Raw genomic sequence first — 18,592 nt, 5'->3', positions numbered from 1 at the left:
ACCGATGCAATGAATTCATGTAGTTTCCCTGCAATGACCTTATCGTCCTTGAGTGCTCCTTTAGCATCTCGATCATCCACTTTTTTAAGGATGCTTTTTTGCTCTCACTGCTTCTTTCACTTTGTCGTTTAGCCACGGTGGCACTTTTTTGGTGCTGTTATGTTTTTTAATGTGGGGTATACATTTAAGTTGAGCCTCTATTATGGTGTCTTTAAAAAGTTTCCATGCAGCTTGCAGGGATTTCACTTTTGGTGCTGTACCTTTTCATTTCTGTTGAATTAACTTCCTCATTTTTGTGTAATTAAATGCTAGAGTGTTGGGCTGACGTGCTGTTTTCCCTGCCCCGGGGATGTTAAATTTAGTTATGTTATGGTCACTATTACCAAGCGGTCCAGCTATATTCACCTCTTGGACCTGATCCTGTGCTCCATTTAGGATTAAATCAAGAATTACTTCTCCTTTTGTGGGTTCCAGGACTAGCTGCTCCAAGAAGCCGTCATTTAAGGTGTCAAGAAACTTTATCTCTGCATCCCGTCCTGAGGTGACCTGTCCCCAGTCAATATGGGGATAGCTGAAATCTCTCATTATTATTGAGTTTTTTATTTTAATAGCCTCTCTAATCTCCCTGAGCGTTTCACAGACACTATCACCATCCTGGCCAGGTGGTCGGTAATAGATCCCTACTGCTATATTCTTATTATTCGAGCATGGAATTACTATCCAGAGAGATTCTATGGTACCGTTTGGTTCATTTAAGATTTTTACTTCATTTGACTCTACACTTTCTTTCACATATAGTGCCACTCCCCCGCCAATATATTTTCTACCCTGATATTACTGTGTCCCATTGATTATCCTCATTCCACCAAGTTTCTGTGATGCCTGTTATATCAATATCCTCATTTAATACCAGGCACTCTAGTTCACCCATCTCTTATTTAGACTTCTAGCATTTGTATATAAGCACTTTAAAAACTTGTCACTTTTTAGCTGCCTGCCATTACATGATATAATTGAATGGGACTCTTTTTCATTTGACTGTTTCTCATCAGATCCTACCTGTATTTTATCATCTTCCATCCTCTCCTCCTTACTAGGACAGAGAGAATCTCCATTGATAGATCCTCCCCTAAGGGATGTCTCTTGACTGAACCATGTGCTCCTCCGCACCTGTCGGCTTCCCCCAGCCCTTAGTTTAAAAACTGCTCTAGGACCTTTTTAATGTTAAGTGCCAGCATTCTGGTTCCACTTTGGCTTAGGTGAGCCCCTCATTCCTGTATAGGCTGCCCCTTTCCCAAATGTTTCCCCAGTTCCTAATAAATCTAAACCCCTCCTCCCTACACCATCGTCTCATCCATGCATTGAGACCCTGCAGCTCTCCCTGTCTAACTGGCCCTGTGCTTGCAACTGGGAGCATTTCAGAGAATGCTACCATGGAGGTCCTAGATTTCAATCTCTTACCTAGAAGCCTAAATTTGACCTCCAGGACCTCTCTCCTATCCTTCCCTGTGTCATAGAATCATAGAATCATAGAATATTAGGGTTGGAAGGGACCTCAGGAGGTCATCTAGTCCAACCCCCTGCTCAAAAGCAGGACCCATCCCCAATTAAATCATCCCAGCCAGGGCTTTGTCAAGCCTGACCTTAAAAACTTCTAAGGAAGGAGATTCCATCACCTTCCTAGGCAACGCATTCCAGTGTTTCACCACCCTCCTAGTGAAAAAGTTTCATGTACCATGATCACCGGCTGCTCCCCAGAACTACACATGTCTTGAGAGATCAGCAGCCTTTGCACCAGGCAGGCAAGTCACCGTGTGGTTCTCCTGGTCATCACAAACCCAGCTCTCTGTGTTTCTAATGATCGAATCGCCCATTACTAATACCTGTCTCTTCCTAATAACTGGAGTTCTCTCCCCCGAAGAGGTATCCTAAGTGCAATAGAATACCACATCATCATCTGGAAGGAGGGTCCCAACTATGGGATCATTTCCCTCTGCTCCAGTTGGATGTTCTCCTTCTCTGAGGCTTTCATCCTCCTCAGCAGCACAGAGGCTGTCAGACTGGGGTTGGGACTGTTCTACTGTGTCCCAGAAAGTCTCCTCTATGTACCTCTCTGACTCCCTTAGCTCCTCCAGCTCAGCCACTCTGGTCTCCGAAGCCCGTACACGGTCTCTGAGGGCCAGGAGCTCCTTGCACTGAATGTACACATACCCATCTGCCCACAGGGCAAGTAATCAGACATGCTGCATGGGGTGCAATAAACTGGGTAGCACCCACTCTGTTCCTGGACTTCTGCCTGCATTCTCTTTTTACTTCTGCCGCTGGTTCCTTTGTTATTGTTTTGGTTTTATCAGGGGGTGGTTTTGGTTTAAGTTTAAAGAAGTTTAAGGAATGTTAAGTGTAACTAGCCCCCCCACACACACACACTCCCCCTGTACACTCCCTCGCAAAACTCCCCTGTTAGCCGCTCCTGTTCTCTGCTAGAATATTGAGACCCACCAACTCATTACACGCTGGAGCAGCCCCTGGATGGTAGCAACATTTGCTCTCTACCTGTTAAGAGCAAGCTGTACATATGTAAACAGGTTATAGATAACGTGCCAGTAGATGGCACTCAAGAGGTTTGCAGGAGCAATGAAAGTTAGCCCTCTGTAAATAGCTTCTTTGGTGCATCTCCACTATCCACCTCGCCCACATTAGAGTCAGTCTGTCTGGGGTTTTAAAAGGTCCCCAGAGCCACCCACTGCTGATGAAACACCATAAAGGCCCTGCACGGGCACAGAAAGACTTGAACTCAGGGGGACATAAGTGCTCTGTGGGACATGAGGCAGGACACCATAATCTCAAGACCCTGTAGGCCAAATTACATGGTCTCACTAGGGAACCAGAGTGTGCCAGGGCTTTGGGAGACAGGCCTGGGGAGGGATAGGGCTAGTGCAGTCAGGACTATCTGGAGCCAGTCAAATCTCCACACACACACACACACACCCCTTTGTGGTGGGAGGGCATAGCAATTGAAGGGTAGATTGTTTGCACCCTCTGAGCCGCCCGGCAGCCGTGGAAGGAGAATTCCTCAGCTCTCACAGCCCAAATCCCATGGGACTCCCCTCTGCAGAGCCCATTTGTGCACTGACCAAGCCCCATGTCGGAACTGGTCACAGCCTGTTCAAAATTCCTCATCAAGCTCTCCCGTTAATGCCGGCGGCAGTCAAACAGGGCTCCTGTTGAAACCTTCATCGCATTCTTCTGTGCACAGAATACCTTGTACCGTTCAGAGCCCCTTTCGCGGCAAACCGGTCAGTAATATGTTAGAAAGTCTACAACGATCAGGAACGAGGAACTGGCAAAGGAAAGGTTAGTAGGACTTAGCTGATAAGAAAAGGAGCTGGGGGTGGAAGAGTGTGATAGAACTGTGCAGCATTACAAAGGGGACGGCAAAGTGTGCAGCTGAATGGGAATGTCCTGCAAGGACTAATGGGCAGTAAAAGTTTTGCTATATATATCTCATGCGTCCTCTGAAGGAGCTTTAAGAGCATGAGTTAAACCTCAGAGCATCTCCGTGAAGTAGGCTGTACAGCTCTGCCAACAACAGATCTTTCCGTTTGCTGGTAATTCCGGAAAAAAAATTTAAAAATCACTTGGGATTAAAACTAAATGTTTTGTTCAACCCAAAATTAAACATTTTGGTTCCATTTTGAGCGTTTTTGAAGGTTTTGATTTTTTAAATAAAATTAAAGGAAATTTTGAAACAAAAAGTCATTTCAAACCAAAACATTTAAAAAAATATTTTGATTTTTGGGGGGAGATGGACAGGGGGAGAAACGGGCTTTTTTCTACCAAAACATTGAAACCAATACATATTTGTGAAATGTTTGTGTCCCCAAATCTACACTTTTCACCCAAACAAAGGTTGCATACAAAATTTTCTCCCTCCTCTAGTGAGGAAGTACTATGATAAGAGCTTTACAGATGGGGCAATGAAATACAGATGCTTGCCCAAGGTTCATGCAGAGCTCTGAACAGAACCCATGAGCCCTCACTGTTACTACCATTAAACAAAACACCCTCTGTTTCTTTCCCTTTGAATGAATAGTCTTAAACTAAAGAAGGGCCATTAGATTGGGAGTAGCTTTCTAATCCTCAGGGGAACTGCACAATGGACTGGTCTGATAAGAGTTTGCAAAGTCATCATTGAGGGTGTGGGGAAAGGGTAAGATATTGTCTCCAACACTTCACTACCACTGTGATAGGTACCATATAAAAATCCAAGAAATATAACTGGAAACACACCTGCAGTGGATGTGTGCAGCCAGACATGATGTTGACCTATAAGGTCCCTTCCACCATATTCTGAAGCAGCAGGCTGCGATTACCTTTATTGTAGGATGGTCTAGTTGTTTGTGTGGGTCGGGGGTGATTGAATGATTGGCAGTGAAGATGTCTGCAGAGAAGCCCTGACTATATGTAGCTGAATTTTCCTGCCTCTGAACTCACTTACAGCAGTTGGATGAGTTTGATTAATTTCTGTGGGGTTATTCCCACTTTATGGTAGTGTGAGATCAGAGTCGAACCCATTGTTCTTAACCAATAAAGATAAAAACAATTAAAAAGAGGTACTCTGTTTATCTGAGCCCCGCACCAATTACTCCTATGATCTGACTCCGAATCTCAGAGAGCCAACATCTGCATTGGGCAGTCCCTTCTTTAGCCACAACTCCACAGATTCACCTTAACAGCCTGTCCCCCAAACTATTCAGAAATGTGGGGCCCTACAGAGCAGCATGGGCCAAATTCTGCTCTCACTTGCACTGTTGCCGCTTACAGATGTCAGTCAGGTTGCACCAATGTTAACCACCAACAGAATTTGGCTCTGCATGATCAATCAGGATCAATACTTCCTCACCTCAAACCTATTCCTAAAATTTTAACAGTCTCTCTCTCTCAGTATTTATATGGTCCCCAAGACGATAGTGTACAAACGCCTCTCCAGCGTGCCTGGCTTGGTTCTTACCCATTTCCTGAAACCCGTTTACTCAAACGCAGAGTCAAAGTCAACACCAGCACTGGAATAAATCCTGCTAGAATTGGATGTTGCACATTATTTTAAAAATGGGCTAAAAACAGAGTTAGGAAAGGAAAGCCCGTAACTTATGCGATGGAGGAGAAGGAATTGAATGAAATAAAACCAGCAGGGGCAATTCCAAAAAACTGGCGCAACATTAATCAAACAAAATCATAATGGGACAGGTTGCCATGTTAATAATGCAACTACTTGTTCTGTACGGTGGTTAGAACCAGCTTATTGTAGTAATTGAGGCCAAGGAACAGTTTTATCATTTGGAGGTGCCACCCGGAGATTTTAGCTGCATTTGCTATCACAAAAACTTCGACATACCATGTATTATTTCACCAACACACTCCTCATTCCACCTTCGAAAGGATGGCCAGGAAGGCACAACGACAAGGAGTAGCACAAACAGGACAAGGCTTAAACAGGCTTGTTCTGAATTTTCCTCCCTGTCACCCTGAAGCAATGCACATTTCTTCTTTTTTAAAATCTCTGCTTGTTATCTAAGCTATCGAGGCACTTTAACATGGACATCATCTTGGAAACTGTGAGCACCTAGCTACTACATTTGTGGATGCAACAGAAATACCTAGGACAGATAAGATAATATGTATCTTGACTGTACCTAGTAGCCAAATTACGCTGTCAGTTACACAGATGTAAATCAAGGTAACTTCACTGGCTTTAATGGAGTTTCTCAAGACTTACCCTTGATATTGGTGAACATCTAAAGTCTAAGTTAGGCTGTGCAGTTTCCTCTCACTTGCTTTCCATATGGGAACAAAATGGCTTCAATTTACAGCCTGGAACTTCTGCACTGCTTGGCATGGCTGTGACTACAAATATGTAAAAAATCAAAAAGTTTTAAAATGAATGAAAACGGACTTTGCCAGTGTGTCACACGCACCAACTCAATTATCTGGAAGTGAATGTGCATTAGTTAATGTGTCTTTCTAAAATTTCAACAGCACTGTTGAGTAGTAATAAGAACTTGTAAGGCTGAGTTGGTATGTTTTGGCTTGCTGGGTTTTTTTAAACCAATCGTGATCTGGCATTTTCCAACCCAATAAGTACCCAGGGATCAGTGTGCAAGGGCTCTCAAATGAAGGATGAATTTTATATTCGTCACTTTTCCATACATAAGATTTCAGAACAGTAGGATATATTCAGCACTCTCTCTAAAATAAGATTTCTCTTTTAATGAAATGGAGTAACATTTTCACAGAATATTTCTGGTTTGTGCCCCATATTTTATGTAATTTTCTAAAAAAGCCAGTGCTGAAAGAAACCCTTAATTGTAGATTAGTTAAGTTTTATAGTCAATGAAGCAGCTTCCGTCCCCTCAAGACAGACAGCTGTCTCCAAACTCAGGCTTTCAGGATCTCACATGAATAAACAATGAAGCACTCAAAGGCCTGTCCTTGAAGATGTTTGGCTGGCAGTAGTTTAGTCAAGTGCTGAATCTAATAAATGATTGATAACTGAAACTGCCCTACCATATCCATTCTTTATTTTCTGTACAGAACAGAGCTGAACTCCAGCTACAGAATCCGGATCCACCTTTTGAATGCCTCAAAGTCTGGTGGAGGTTCATATCTGAGAAAGGTACATAAATAAAAAAAGGGCTATTTGCAAAATTCAAACCACAGTTCAGGCTGCAAACCCTTCCAAGCGCTGGGGGTTCGTCCTACAGAACAAACCGAGGGCTCTCATCAACAGGAACTCTGAAATTCAGGAACAAAACTCTACATTGGACTAAGTATGGAGCAGCCCATATCAATGGTCAACACTGGTCCATTCTTTCCCTAGGACAGTGGTTTTCAAACTGTGGGTCACGACCCAGCACTGGGTCGCGGCGGCTCTGGTCAGCACCGCCGACCGGGCGGTTAAAGGTCCCATCGGCGGTGCTGCCCGGCTAAGGCAGGCTAGTCCCTACCTGTTCTGACACCGCGCTGCACTCCGGAAGCAGCCAGCAGCCGGTCCGGCTCTTAGGCGGTGAGGCTATGGGGCTCTGTGTACTGCCCCCACCCTCAGCACCGGCTCCGCACTGGTTCCTGTCCAATGGGAGCTGAGGGGGCATTGCCCGTGCGGAGCCGCTTGCGCGCCTCTGACTAGGAGCCGGACCTGCTGCTGGCTGCTTCCGGGGCGCAGCGTGGTCCGCGATGCCAGGACAGGCAGGAAGCCTGCCTCTGCACCCCTGCTGCGCTGCTGACTGGGAGCCGCCCGAGACAAACCCATGCCCCAACCCCAGGCCCCAATCCCCTGACCCAGCCCTAAGCCCCCCCCAAATCCAGAACCCCTTCCTGCACCCCAAACCCCGCATCCCCGACCCCACCCTAGAGCCTGCACCCCCAGCCCAGAGCTCTGATCCCCTCCCACACTCAAACCCCGTGCCCCAGCCCAGAGCCCCAGCCCACACCCTGAACCCCTCATTCCCGGACCCACCCCACAGCCCTCACCCCCACACCCCAACCCTCTGCCCCAGCCCTGAGCCCCTCCCACAACCCAAACTCCTCATCCCCAGCTCCTTTGTGTCACAGGCATCAACAATTTTCTTCAACTGGGTCGCCAGAAAAAAAGTTTGAAAACCACTGCTCTAGGGTCTTCACTCTTGCCAACCACTTTTGGAGACCACATTACATTCAAGTAAAGTGTTTTTGCATTAATAATACATTACCAATGACTGAGAAGCAAAAAAAACCTTTCCCTTATTCCTATTATGTCAATAAAACATCCAGCACTTTTGACTGTTCTTCATAAATCATTTGGGTAGCATCATCCAGCTAATTAACTTCATCTATCAAAGACTGGTGGATAATAAAACTAATCTAAATCAAGGTTTGAGCTGGGACAGGGCGCAGGGTTGGAATGAAAGACAGAGAAATGCCATTTTTAATACGAAGAATTACAGTTCCCATGTTCGCAAAAAGGAAAGGAGTACTTGTGGCACCTTAGGGATGAGTATAAAAATATTGCTCGGGCATGCAGGAGTGAAATCAGGATGGCCAAATCACACCTGGAGTTGCAGCTAGCAAAAGATGTTAAGAGTAACAAGAAGGGTTTCTTCAGGTATGTTAGCAACAAGAAGAAAGTCAAGGAAAGTGTGGGCCCCTTTCTGAATGAGGGAGGCAACCTAGTGACAGAGGATGTGGAAAAAGCTAATGTACTCAATGCTTTTTTTGTCTCTGTCTTCACGAACAAGGTCAGCTCCCAGACTACTGCACTGGGCAGCACAGCATGGCGAGGAGGTGACCAGCCCTCTGTGGAGAAAGAAGTGGTTTGGGACTATTTAGAAAAGCTGGACGTGCACAAGTCCATGGGGCCGGATGCGCTGCATCCAAGAGTGCTAAAGGAGTTGGCGGATGTGATTGCAGAGCCATTGGCCATTATCTTTGAAAACTCATGGCGATCAGGGGAGGTCCCGAACGACTGGAAAAAAGCTAATGTAGTGCCCATCTTTAAAAAAGGGAAGAAGGAGGATCTGGGGAACTACAGGCCAGTCAGCCTCACCTCAGTCCCTGGAAAAATCATGGAGCAGGTCCTCAAGGAATCAATTCTGAAGCACTTAGAGGAGAGGAAAGTGATCAGGAACAATCAGCATGGATTCACCAAGGGCAAGTCATGCCTGACTAATCTAATTGCCTTCTATGACGAGATAACTGGTTCTGTGGATGAAGGGAAAGCAGTGGATGTATTGTTTCTTGACTTTAGCAAAGCTTTTGACATGGTCTCCCACAGTATTCTTGCCAGCAAGTTAAAGAAGTATGGGCTGGATGAATGGACTATAAGATGAATAGAAAGTTGGCTAGATTGTCGGGCTCAATGGGTAGTGATCAATGGCTCCATGTCTAGTTGGCAGCCGGTATCAAGTGGAGTGCCCCAAGGGTCGGTCCTGGGGCCGGTTTTGTTCAATATCTTCATAAATGATCTGGAGGATGGTGTGGATTGCACTCTCAGCAAATTTGCGGATGATACTAAACTGGGAGGAGTGGTAGATACGCTGGAGGGCAGGGATAGGATACAGAGGGACCTAGACAAATTGGAGGATTGGGCCAAAAGAAATCTGATGAGGTTCAATAAGGATAAGTGCAGGGTCCTGCACTTAGGACGGAAGAACCCAATGCACCGCTACAGACTAGGGACCAAATGGCTCGGAGTTCTGCAGTTCTGCAGAAAAGGACCTAGGGGTTACAGTGGATGAGAAGCTGGATATGAGTCAACAGTGTGCCCTTGTTGCCAAGAAGGCCAATGGCATTTTGGGATGTATAAGTAGGGGCATTGCCAGCAGATCAAGGGATGTGATCGTTCCCCTCTATTCGACACTGGTGAGGCCTCATCTGGAGTACTGTGTCCAGTTTTGGGCCCCACACTACAAGAAGGATATGGAAAAACTGAAAAGAGTCCAGCAGAGGACAACAAAAATGATTAGGGGACTGGAACACATGACTTATGAGGAGAGGCTGAGGGAACTGGGGATGTTTAGTCTATGGAAGAGAAGAATGAGGGGGGATTTGATAGCTGCTTTCAACTACCTGAAAGGGGATTCCAAAGAGGATGGCTCTAGACTGTTCTCAGTGGTAGCAGATGACTGAACAAGGAGTAATGGTCTCAAGTTGCAGTGGGGGAGATTTAGGTTGGATATTAGGAAAAACTTTTTCTCTAGGAGGGTGGTGAAACACTGGAATGGGTTACCTAGGGAGGTGGTGGAATCTCTTTCCTTAGAAGTTTTTAAGGTCAGGCTTGACAAACCCCTGGCTGGGATGATTTAATTGGGGATCGGTCCTGCTTTGAGCAGGGGGTTGGACTAGATGACCTCCTGAGGTCCCTTTCAACCCTGATATTCTATGATTCTTAGAGACTAACTAACTAAGTTCCCATGTTAGACACAAACACACAAAGTCAGGAATCAAGAGGAAACCCAATTACAAGATATTAAACACAAGGCAAAACAGCTCAGCCTCTGCCATGCACACCCCAACCAGCGTAACTCAACCAGACATGCTGCACTATCATTCCTATGTCTCCTAACTCTGCTGAGCCACCAGCCCTCACCCCAGCCACCGGCTGCTGATGGTAACATCATGACACTGTAAATATACAGTTTAATTCAACCTAAAGCAAAAGCTGTAGCATTCGGGATGTACCCCACACACATATCATATCAGCAGGTTTACCCAAACCCAAGGCCAGGGAGGGGAAACTCAGTGAATTAGTGTAATGGCAGTACAAAGAAAGTCTTTAGGAAAACTGGTGCATAGGAACTATAGAAAAAAACATGAAATGAATACATTGATCACTGACAGGAAAAGAGTAAACGCCTGTTTCCGTCATCTTACAGTAACATTATGCATTAAAATCTCTATACTTTGATCAGTGAAAGCATTAATTATCATGTCCATCAGGAAAATTGTTATTGTCAAACTGCCTTTTACCATGCTAATGAATATCCAGTTTTTCATGTAAAGATAGATAGATAGATAGATAGATAGATAGATAGATCTCTTGCTTTAATAAGTCATTTTACAGATAATTGCTTAGAAAATCTAATTTTAAAATTTCTAGCTCTGTAAGTGAATCAATTATGCAATAAAATAGCATGTTACTTAAATGGCTAGACATAATTTAATATTTGAGGAACGATTTTAAAGGACCCCAACATTTCATAAAGTCTCAATGTAAGTGGAATTTATCTGTGTTTCCCACTTACATTGTTGGGAGCCATGGGGCTGAATCTGTTTGAACATAGAGGAGAAAGTGTCATTATAATGAGGGTTCCTCCTTCCCCTCTAGTTTTATGCCTGTGTGGATTTTAGGGTCTGGAGGGGTAAAATCCAAGCATATGGCCATCCGTGCCTCCTCTAGCCTGAATCAGCTCTTTTGGTTAACTGCCGTCTAGAATGCAACATTCAGCTTCTTCCAGTCACCAGCTGGGAGCTGGCATCATGACATCACCTATTCTCTCTCTGGTCTTTTAGTGGTAGATTCTCACCCACAGGATTTTAATAGCTTCAAATGGATGGTTAGAAAAAGACTAACGGAATCACCTTGGGACAAAGGCATTAGAGACTCAGAACTAGCATGTCGCTCCCTACACCATGGCTATGTGTATCGGTGGCTCGCCGGCTAGAACGCTGACCAGTCTCACATACAACTCAGTCCCTTGTCATCATTTTTCAGCCGTCCCAGACATTTTGCATTGATTGCCTTTAGCATTATCATCACTATCACGGTATTACAGTTAGCTCGGCTCGTCTTTCAAATCTAAAGTCACCGGGTGTAAGTCCAGAGGAGAGCACCAGATCATCCAGCCTGGCTTCCTGGAAGGCCCAGGCCACCGCCACCCACATGCTAAACCCAACACCCAAAACGAGGCCCAAGTATCCCAGGCCACCGGAGAGCAGACTGATGTGCCACAGGCAGCGAACGGGATGGACCGAGCTTCACCAGTGCCCAAGCCCCTGCCATGGCAGGGAAAGGATGATGTGAGATGCACCCAAATGATCCTGGCAAGTGACCCGCACCCACACACTGCAGAGGAAGGAGAGGAACCTCCAAGGTCCCAGCCAGTCTGGCCTGGGGGACAATTCCTACCCAACCTCACTTACAGCGATGAGTTAAACCCTGTGCATGTGAGCACCAACCAGCCAGCCAAGCACCTGAGAGAGAGAGAGAAAATGCTCGGTGCCCCCTCAGAGCCCTCGCCCCCCCCCGCCCCCAGCCAATGTCCTGTCTCCAGCCCCGGCCGGCCCTGATGCTTCAGTGGAAGTTGATTAAAAAAACCCCAAACAGAACACATTGGGTTGGGAGAGGGGAATCCCTTCTGACCCCTGAAACGCGAAGGCATGAGCTTTTAGCAACATAAACCAAAGCAAGCCCCAGGGCTGCCCCGAGTCATACTCAGCCCTTCCATACACTAGCGCTCAGCCATTGCCCTGCTCTCTCAAAGGCAAGATAGAGACGTGCACGCCGAAGAATGCGTGTGACAATGGCAGAGTCAGAGCAGGGCACTGGTTTTGGACCGGAAGTCTATTTACCAAAATATGCACTTTCAAGTCAACCGAAACTATTTGTGAATTTGGGCTGATTCAGCAACCAGCTTGGACTGAAAAAATATATATATTTGAAACAGAAGAGAGTTTCATTTTGAAAATGTCAAAATGAAACGTTTCAACTTTTCATTTTGACACGTTTCATTTTGAAAATTAGCTAGATTTATTTTTTTAAAGAAGAGATTTTTTTTATTTTTTACCCAAACCAGAATTATTTGGGGTTTTCATTTCAGCAGAAAAAAATGTGAAAAATTTCCATTTTGGGTCAGCCTGAAGTGATTCTTTTCTTTTTTTTTTTTTTTTGATTTTTCAGTGAGGCCACTGAGCCGAAAAGTCAATGATTCACTCAGCGGTAAATAGAGAAAGAGTCCTTTGCACTTCCTTAGTGCCTCCCACCTGAAAATCTCAGAGTCTTTCCACATGCTACTGAATTTAACTTTGCAATGCCCCACTGAGGTCGGGAAACATTATCCCATTATACCTAGCTAGGGAAACCGAGGTCAGAGGCGTTAGTATCCCCTTTCCAGACTTGGAGGTCTAAGCAAACAGTCTGCTTTTCATTGGTGCTGGGACCTCACTAGGAAGGGCTCAGCACATTGGAAAATCAGACCATTTATGATGCCAAAACAGGGCGTTAAGTGCCAAACTCCAGACAAACAAGTTTAATACTGTTGGCCTGAGGAACGTGTCCCAACTCACCGGGCAGATTTGTAGCAATGAAGGCGAGAGAATCCAGCTCTCCCCACTACCAGAGAACATCTCCCCTCAAGAAAGCATTCAGGTACTTGCTGTGCAGTTTTACATATCACCCTGCCCAAAAACAGGCTCCCCCACCAGCCCCACCTCCACAGCAGGGAAGAAAGCAGAAATATTCTAGAGTGGCTGAATCTTTTGTGAATCTCCATGATCATTTACACCATTCCTCTATGCATAGCTGTTTCTATAGCCATAAACCAAACATACCTTAGGATAACACAGCGTCTAACGGCCTTTGCCCACACTCTTTCACCAGTTAGAATCCCTGTTGCCTTTTGCTATTAGTGTATAAAGCAGTGCAATTATGAAGGGTGTACAGCAATGCAAAGAACCCCATGTTTTCATTGTGTAGCGCTTGCCCCACACAGCTCTCTCTGCATCGCTGGTGGACGCGGTTTCCTTTGTGGTGGTTTGTCCAGCGTTAGACTGTAAGCTGTTCACGGCAAGGAACAGACACACCCTTTATGTATCTACAAAGCACTTAATATCCAGGGGCAGCGGTATACAGAAAAACACTGGGCGCCAAGGACAGCTCAGAACACTTCAAAGGGACAGACAGGGCAAAGATGGCTTGATAGCACCGTACCATTCCCCAGCCCTGGGGTAGGTGCCCATGATGGCAGTCAGAGGAGAGCAGGGTGCAGGGAAGGTCAGGATGTCCCCCCTTTCCCATGGCCAAGCCCTTCGTGCTGGCTATGGGAGGGCACTGCAGTCGACTACAGCAGCTCCAAAGATCCTCCCGTGAGCAGGTCCATCAGCTTTCTACCAGCAGAGCAGCACCAGGGGAAGGCCCAGGTACTCTACACCCGTGCTTAGGGCCGCACATCCTGGAGTCACATCAGCACCGCAGAATCACAGCTGCCATGCAAACAGTAAAAGCCAGTTTCTAGTCTTTATGGTTGCAAAGAAAAGCTTGAAGTGTGACTCAAGTGTCACCGATGCAGCACCATCTGCCTGACTCTGCAGGCAGCCGGAGACAATCACTCTGAGGGGGTGACTTGTCCCACATATCTCACTGGGCAGGTACTGCTCTGGGGGGCCCACCAGCCCCACCTCAGTAGGGAACTGTGTGGGGCAGATGGAGAAGAGCACCGCAGGTTCCCCCACAAGCAGATATACCCCAAATGCTGGGGGGAATCCAGAGGCTTCCCTGCTGCCCGTCTGGGCATGGTGCTACTCCTCCTGTGGAAAGGCGGGCCCTGCTGCTGTTCCTGGTAGAAAGCCGTGGGGCCCGTGCCACTCTTCCTGTGCCTTGGGGAGGGAAGGGACCCCCAGCCACCAGCACTGCCAGCAGGACCCTGGCAGAGCGACAGGGAGCCCTGTGTTGGAGTGCTCCGCAGGCACCAGAGTGTCTTCTTGCGGTCCTGGCTGCCCTAAAGCACTGGCCAGTGGACAGGATCCAAACCTGCAAAGAGCCATTTGCCCCTATGCTGTGCCTCAGGCTCCGGGAAAGACTGCCAAGCCACGAGGAGACTGCCCTGCCTTCCTCCCCTCACCACGGGCATTGGAAGGGAGGGTCTGTCCTACCACCCCTAACTGCACAGATAGAAAGACAAAAGGCAAAGAGAGACCCCAGCACCATGGGTCTAACCCTGCAGGGCTAACTCAGTGCAGACTCCCAGGGGGGTTAGAATGCCAGGTCGCTTGTCTCTTGACTGGCTGTTTCCTTTCCAAACCGTGAAGTCTCACAGTACCAGGTGCTGTGCTTGCCATCTTTTTGGACTGAGACCGAAGAATCTGGCAAGCCACCAGTATCCTTTCACCTCCCCATTAACTCCTGTTAGCGCCGGCAAAGCTCTGCTATTGGGATGCCAGGAACGGCGTCACTTTCTATTGTGTCCGAGAGGATCTGCTGCCGGGAAGGGATGGAGAGGAGGAGGATCAGGTAGCAAAGAAAAAAACAAAATTCTCGTCCACTTTGCTGAGTATTGCACAATCCCCCCCTCCCCTTTGTCTAATTAACTCGATGTGACAAAAAATACTCTCTCATTTCCCCCACTGGAATGTGCTAGAAAAGCAGCCATGCAAAAACTAACAGAATCAGACAAAGAAGCCAAAATCTACATTTAAGGCTAGGTGGAGCCTTTGGGCTCAGGCCTGAGGCAGAGGCCGTAGGTGGCTGCACCACTCCACAAGTCACGCTTACTCCTGCCTTGTCATGCATGAGAAATTTGTCACCTTTTTTGGGGGTGCAACTTATTTCCCCACCTGATGCCTGGACAGCTCAGCTGGCTGGTGCATTTAGGGGCGGAGTCAAGTCATGCCCTGCCCCACCCTGCCCACTTACTCACAAGGACGGGTACCACGGGTGTGCAGGGCCCCCACACCCAGAACTCCCCTGTGAGCAGCCCACACACAGTGTATTAGGTGGGGAGCAGCCCACACTTCCACTTACTACTCCCCTGTGCAGGCACATTTGGGCTGGGGACTGAATGTCAGTCTCCAGTCACTGCAGGAAGAGTCTGACTGAAGAGTATGGCTGCTCTGAGCACTTCCAGATCCCAACAGGAATCCGCAAAAGTGGAGGGCCATCAGCGAAGCATCAGGTACAAGCCACATGCCAAGACATGCCGCGCTGATGCTACTGCTGGTCTGGTGTCACAAATCCTAGACTTCGGGTCAGGAGACTTCGGTCTGATCTCTAGGGGCAGCTGAGTTCAGGGACTGGACAGGTGGTTTTCTACACACCCTGTTCTAATATAGGATTATTATGAATGATGACTTTAATCAGTCCAGCGCACGTTCTCTCTCAGGCCTGTAGAGCACTGGATTTGAATGTATGCTCCCTACAATCACCACTGGTAGGTGCAGGGGAAATGGAGCAGTGTAAGACAGAAGATGACATCAGAAAGGCATCACCACCAGGAGAACATGAACAGTGATATGATGATCACAACACTCAGGACCTTACATGTGGAGGTTTACTTGCAAATGGAAAATAAAATGTAAATGAGTCACTTATTCAGGGCAAATGTATTTAGGATCAGACAAAAGACTACGGACGCAATGGACGGTGTGTATATTCTCTCTGGGTAGTAATCCTGGGCCATGCCTTACCACATACAGATACACAAAAGGCTCTTTCCCGTGTTGGACTTGTGTACATTAGGCTGCTCCTGCTTCCACGGATATCAAGGGGATTTTGGCCAATGACTTCAGTGAGAGCAGGATCAGGCCCCTACACTGACCAGACATCCAGCTTCTTTGGAACGTCTCCATTGAGACATCAAGGTTCCTTTTTTCCTTAAACTTCTCTCTGCTTTGGACCCGTCCACTTCTACAGGTTTGGTTTCTGGTGGGTTGACTCTGCCTGGGCTTCCTTTTACAAGGAAAACTAAACCCCGGGAGCCTCAGTTTCCTCAGCATTGAAGATTCTAGTAAGAGGAACCTGCCACCAGTTTTCTGCAAAAACGTAAGGCTGCCCTGACTAGCCACCCCATGTGACCCCTTCACTGACATCACCAGCCCCTGGGACTCTGATGGCAATAAAGCACGTCTTGCAAATTTACAAGCCCGAGCAACAGCGGCCAGATGGCATTTCCTGCTCAGGTGGCTCTTTTCTCCAAAGCCAAGGGGTGACGGTGTTCCTATGGACGTGTCTGCGCTAGAATGGAGTTCAGTAATCCTGTGTCAGGCGGGAGGAAGCACAAGGAAGATGCGCCCTGTTTTGCAGTTATTACCATTCCACCCTCAGTTATGTTAGGTCCGTCAGAAATCCCACAGAGAGCCACCAGTCTGTTGTTGTACTGCATGACAATGCAGAGTCTGTGCTCTTTTTAAGACACAGGCTCTTCCTTTCTCCATCAAACACGTACACAAACCGCACACACACAAGGGGCCCGGGGGCCACGCATCAGTCACTCACAACATAATGGGGCAGTTCAGTAACTGAGCTTCCTGGACTGTTTGAGTTTCCAATCTAATCAGATCTCGGCAGGTTATTTTAAAAACCCAAAACAACCACACTTACCTGTGCTCAACCCCTGGGAATGCTACTGCTCACCGGGAATGGCATTTTATAGGACATGCTGCCTCTGTGTGACTGAAATAGCTGCCTGCCTTAGCCGGCATGTGACCAAATAGTTCCATCCAGCAGAGCGACAGCCCTGATTGACAAGACAGTTATCAAAATAAAACGGGGGATTAAATATAGCCAGTTCAGGTCTGGGTAAGGCATGGAGTATTGTGTTATACCAGTCTACACCATTTCCCTTCAATTCATACACTCCATATTCTTGCTCTTGTCCTATGCCTATCAAGCAAAGCAGTCCCCAGCCCTGGGTTACCGAGAGGAGCGGAGATGGCCTCCAGCCTTCTCCTTAGGCAGAGGGGCATGCCATCAACATTTCATTAGTAATAAATATTTCGCGATGGAGAGTTCAGGTACCAGTTGACCGTGCGTGTAGGCAGAGAGGCCATGTGTGCACCTCTGGAGAGAGACACAGGCCTGGGGCGAATGACTGGGGGTGGATGATATGTGAGGGGGGCCAGAAAGAACAGGAGGACGTGCGGCACCTTAGAGACTAGCAAAGGGGGGGGATGTAGCCAGCTAAGGAGGCTCTGATGACACACCGGGTCCGGGCGGAGTGGGTTCACTGGCACGGCACTCACTGCACTCCCCAAATCCCTCAGCCGGGTCCGATGTGCCCCGCTTGCAGCGGCAGCAGGCGGGGGACCCAGCCCTGCCGCTCCCCGCAGGAAGCCGGAGGGCTTGGGGGTCTCACTCTGCTGATCACCCGCCTGCAGCTATCAGCACCCCCCGCCGCTGTCTGGCAACAAGCCCCCGAGTCACCACCTACATCGTCAGCGTGAAGAGCGCAGAGCAGCGGCCAACGCCTGTCTCAGCCGGGGGAGAAACCCCCCCACGCTCCCCCAGCCAGCCAAGGGGCCAGAAAGCGCGGCTACGAAGGAGGCGCCTTCCCCGGCCCCGGCCCCGGCCCCGGCCCCGCCATCTCCATCACCGCCCGGGCAGCCGGCGGCCGACCCAGCACGATGCCCCCGCCCGGCCCCGGGCACCTACCTTTGCCTTCCATTGCGGACCCTGGCGAGCGTCGGCAAGTTTAAGAAGTTGCCGGCGATGCGCCGCTCGCGATGCGTCCTCTCCAGCAAAGAGCGAAAGCCCAGCCGGGGGTGGGTGGGGGGGCCGCCTCCTCTGCCCGCTCCGCCTTTGGGGGCAGGATTTCCGGCACCCCGGAGCTGCCGTCACCCCCCGGAGCAGACGGAGTCAGCGGGGGCCCGGCGGGGCGCGGCTGGAGCCGGGCTCGGCGCCGGGAGAGGGAGCGGGGCGCGGCGGGGGGTCCCCCGGGTCTGGGCGCCGCCGCCCGGCGCTGTCCTCGCGTGCGGTGCTGCGGGCGCCGGGCTCAGGCCGGCCCGCTCGGCTGGATGCAGGGCAGATGTGCCTGGGAGCCGGCGCGCATGCCCAAGCCCCCCCCGCCCCCACAAAAAACGCATCCACAGCTCCCCCCACCGTGGTCCCTGCTGAAAAGCAAAGCCGTAGCGCTTGGTGACGGAGCTACTCTGCTAAAAATAAAGACCGGACTGGATGCTCCCTGCGAGCCCCCCCCAAAAAAGCGGGCTGGACTGTACATCACTCTCAGCGGAGAGGGGGCCCTGGGGTTGCCAGGCTGCTGGTAATTGCTGCTCTTCTGCTGGAGGATTAGGCAGGGTGTCTCGAGTCAGCATTTTCATTTTCTGGGATTCAGATTTTCCTCTGATTGCT

The 18,592-nt window shown here is 48.5% G+C and overlaps 1 protein-coding gene across 1 annotated transcript in view; it reads right to left on the bottom strand.

Moving 5' to 3' along the window:
- FGF12 (fibroblast growth factor 12) overlaps positions 1-18,164 on the bottom strand; it is a 281,467-nt gene extending 263,303 nt beyond the window's left edge. The window contains exon 1 of the mRNA XM_084638435.1: positions 17,894-18,164. Within this exon, the coding sequence (XP_084494561.1) occupies positions 17,894-17,906 (13 nt within the window). The 5' untranslated portion in view covers positions 17,907-18,164. The remainder of the gene's footprint in view (positions 1-17,893) is intronic.
- Positions 18,165-18,592: the final 428 nt, after the last annotated feature.

Source organism: Lepidochelys olivacea, assembly GCF_965140295.1.
Source record: "Lepidochelys olivacea isolate rLepOli2 genome assembly, chromosome: 9".
Lineage (NCBI taxonomy): Eukaryota > Metazoa > Chordata > Testudines > Cheloniidae > Lepidochelys > Lepidochelys olivacea.
Note: the sequence above shows the minus strand (reverse complement) of the source record. Positions and strands in the feature narration are given on the sequence as shown.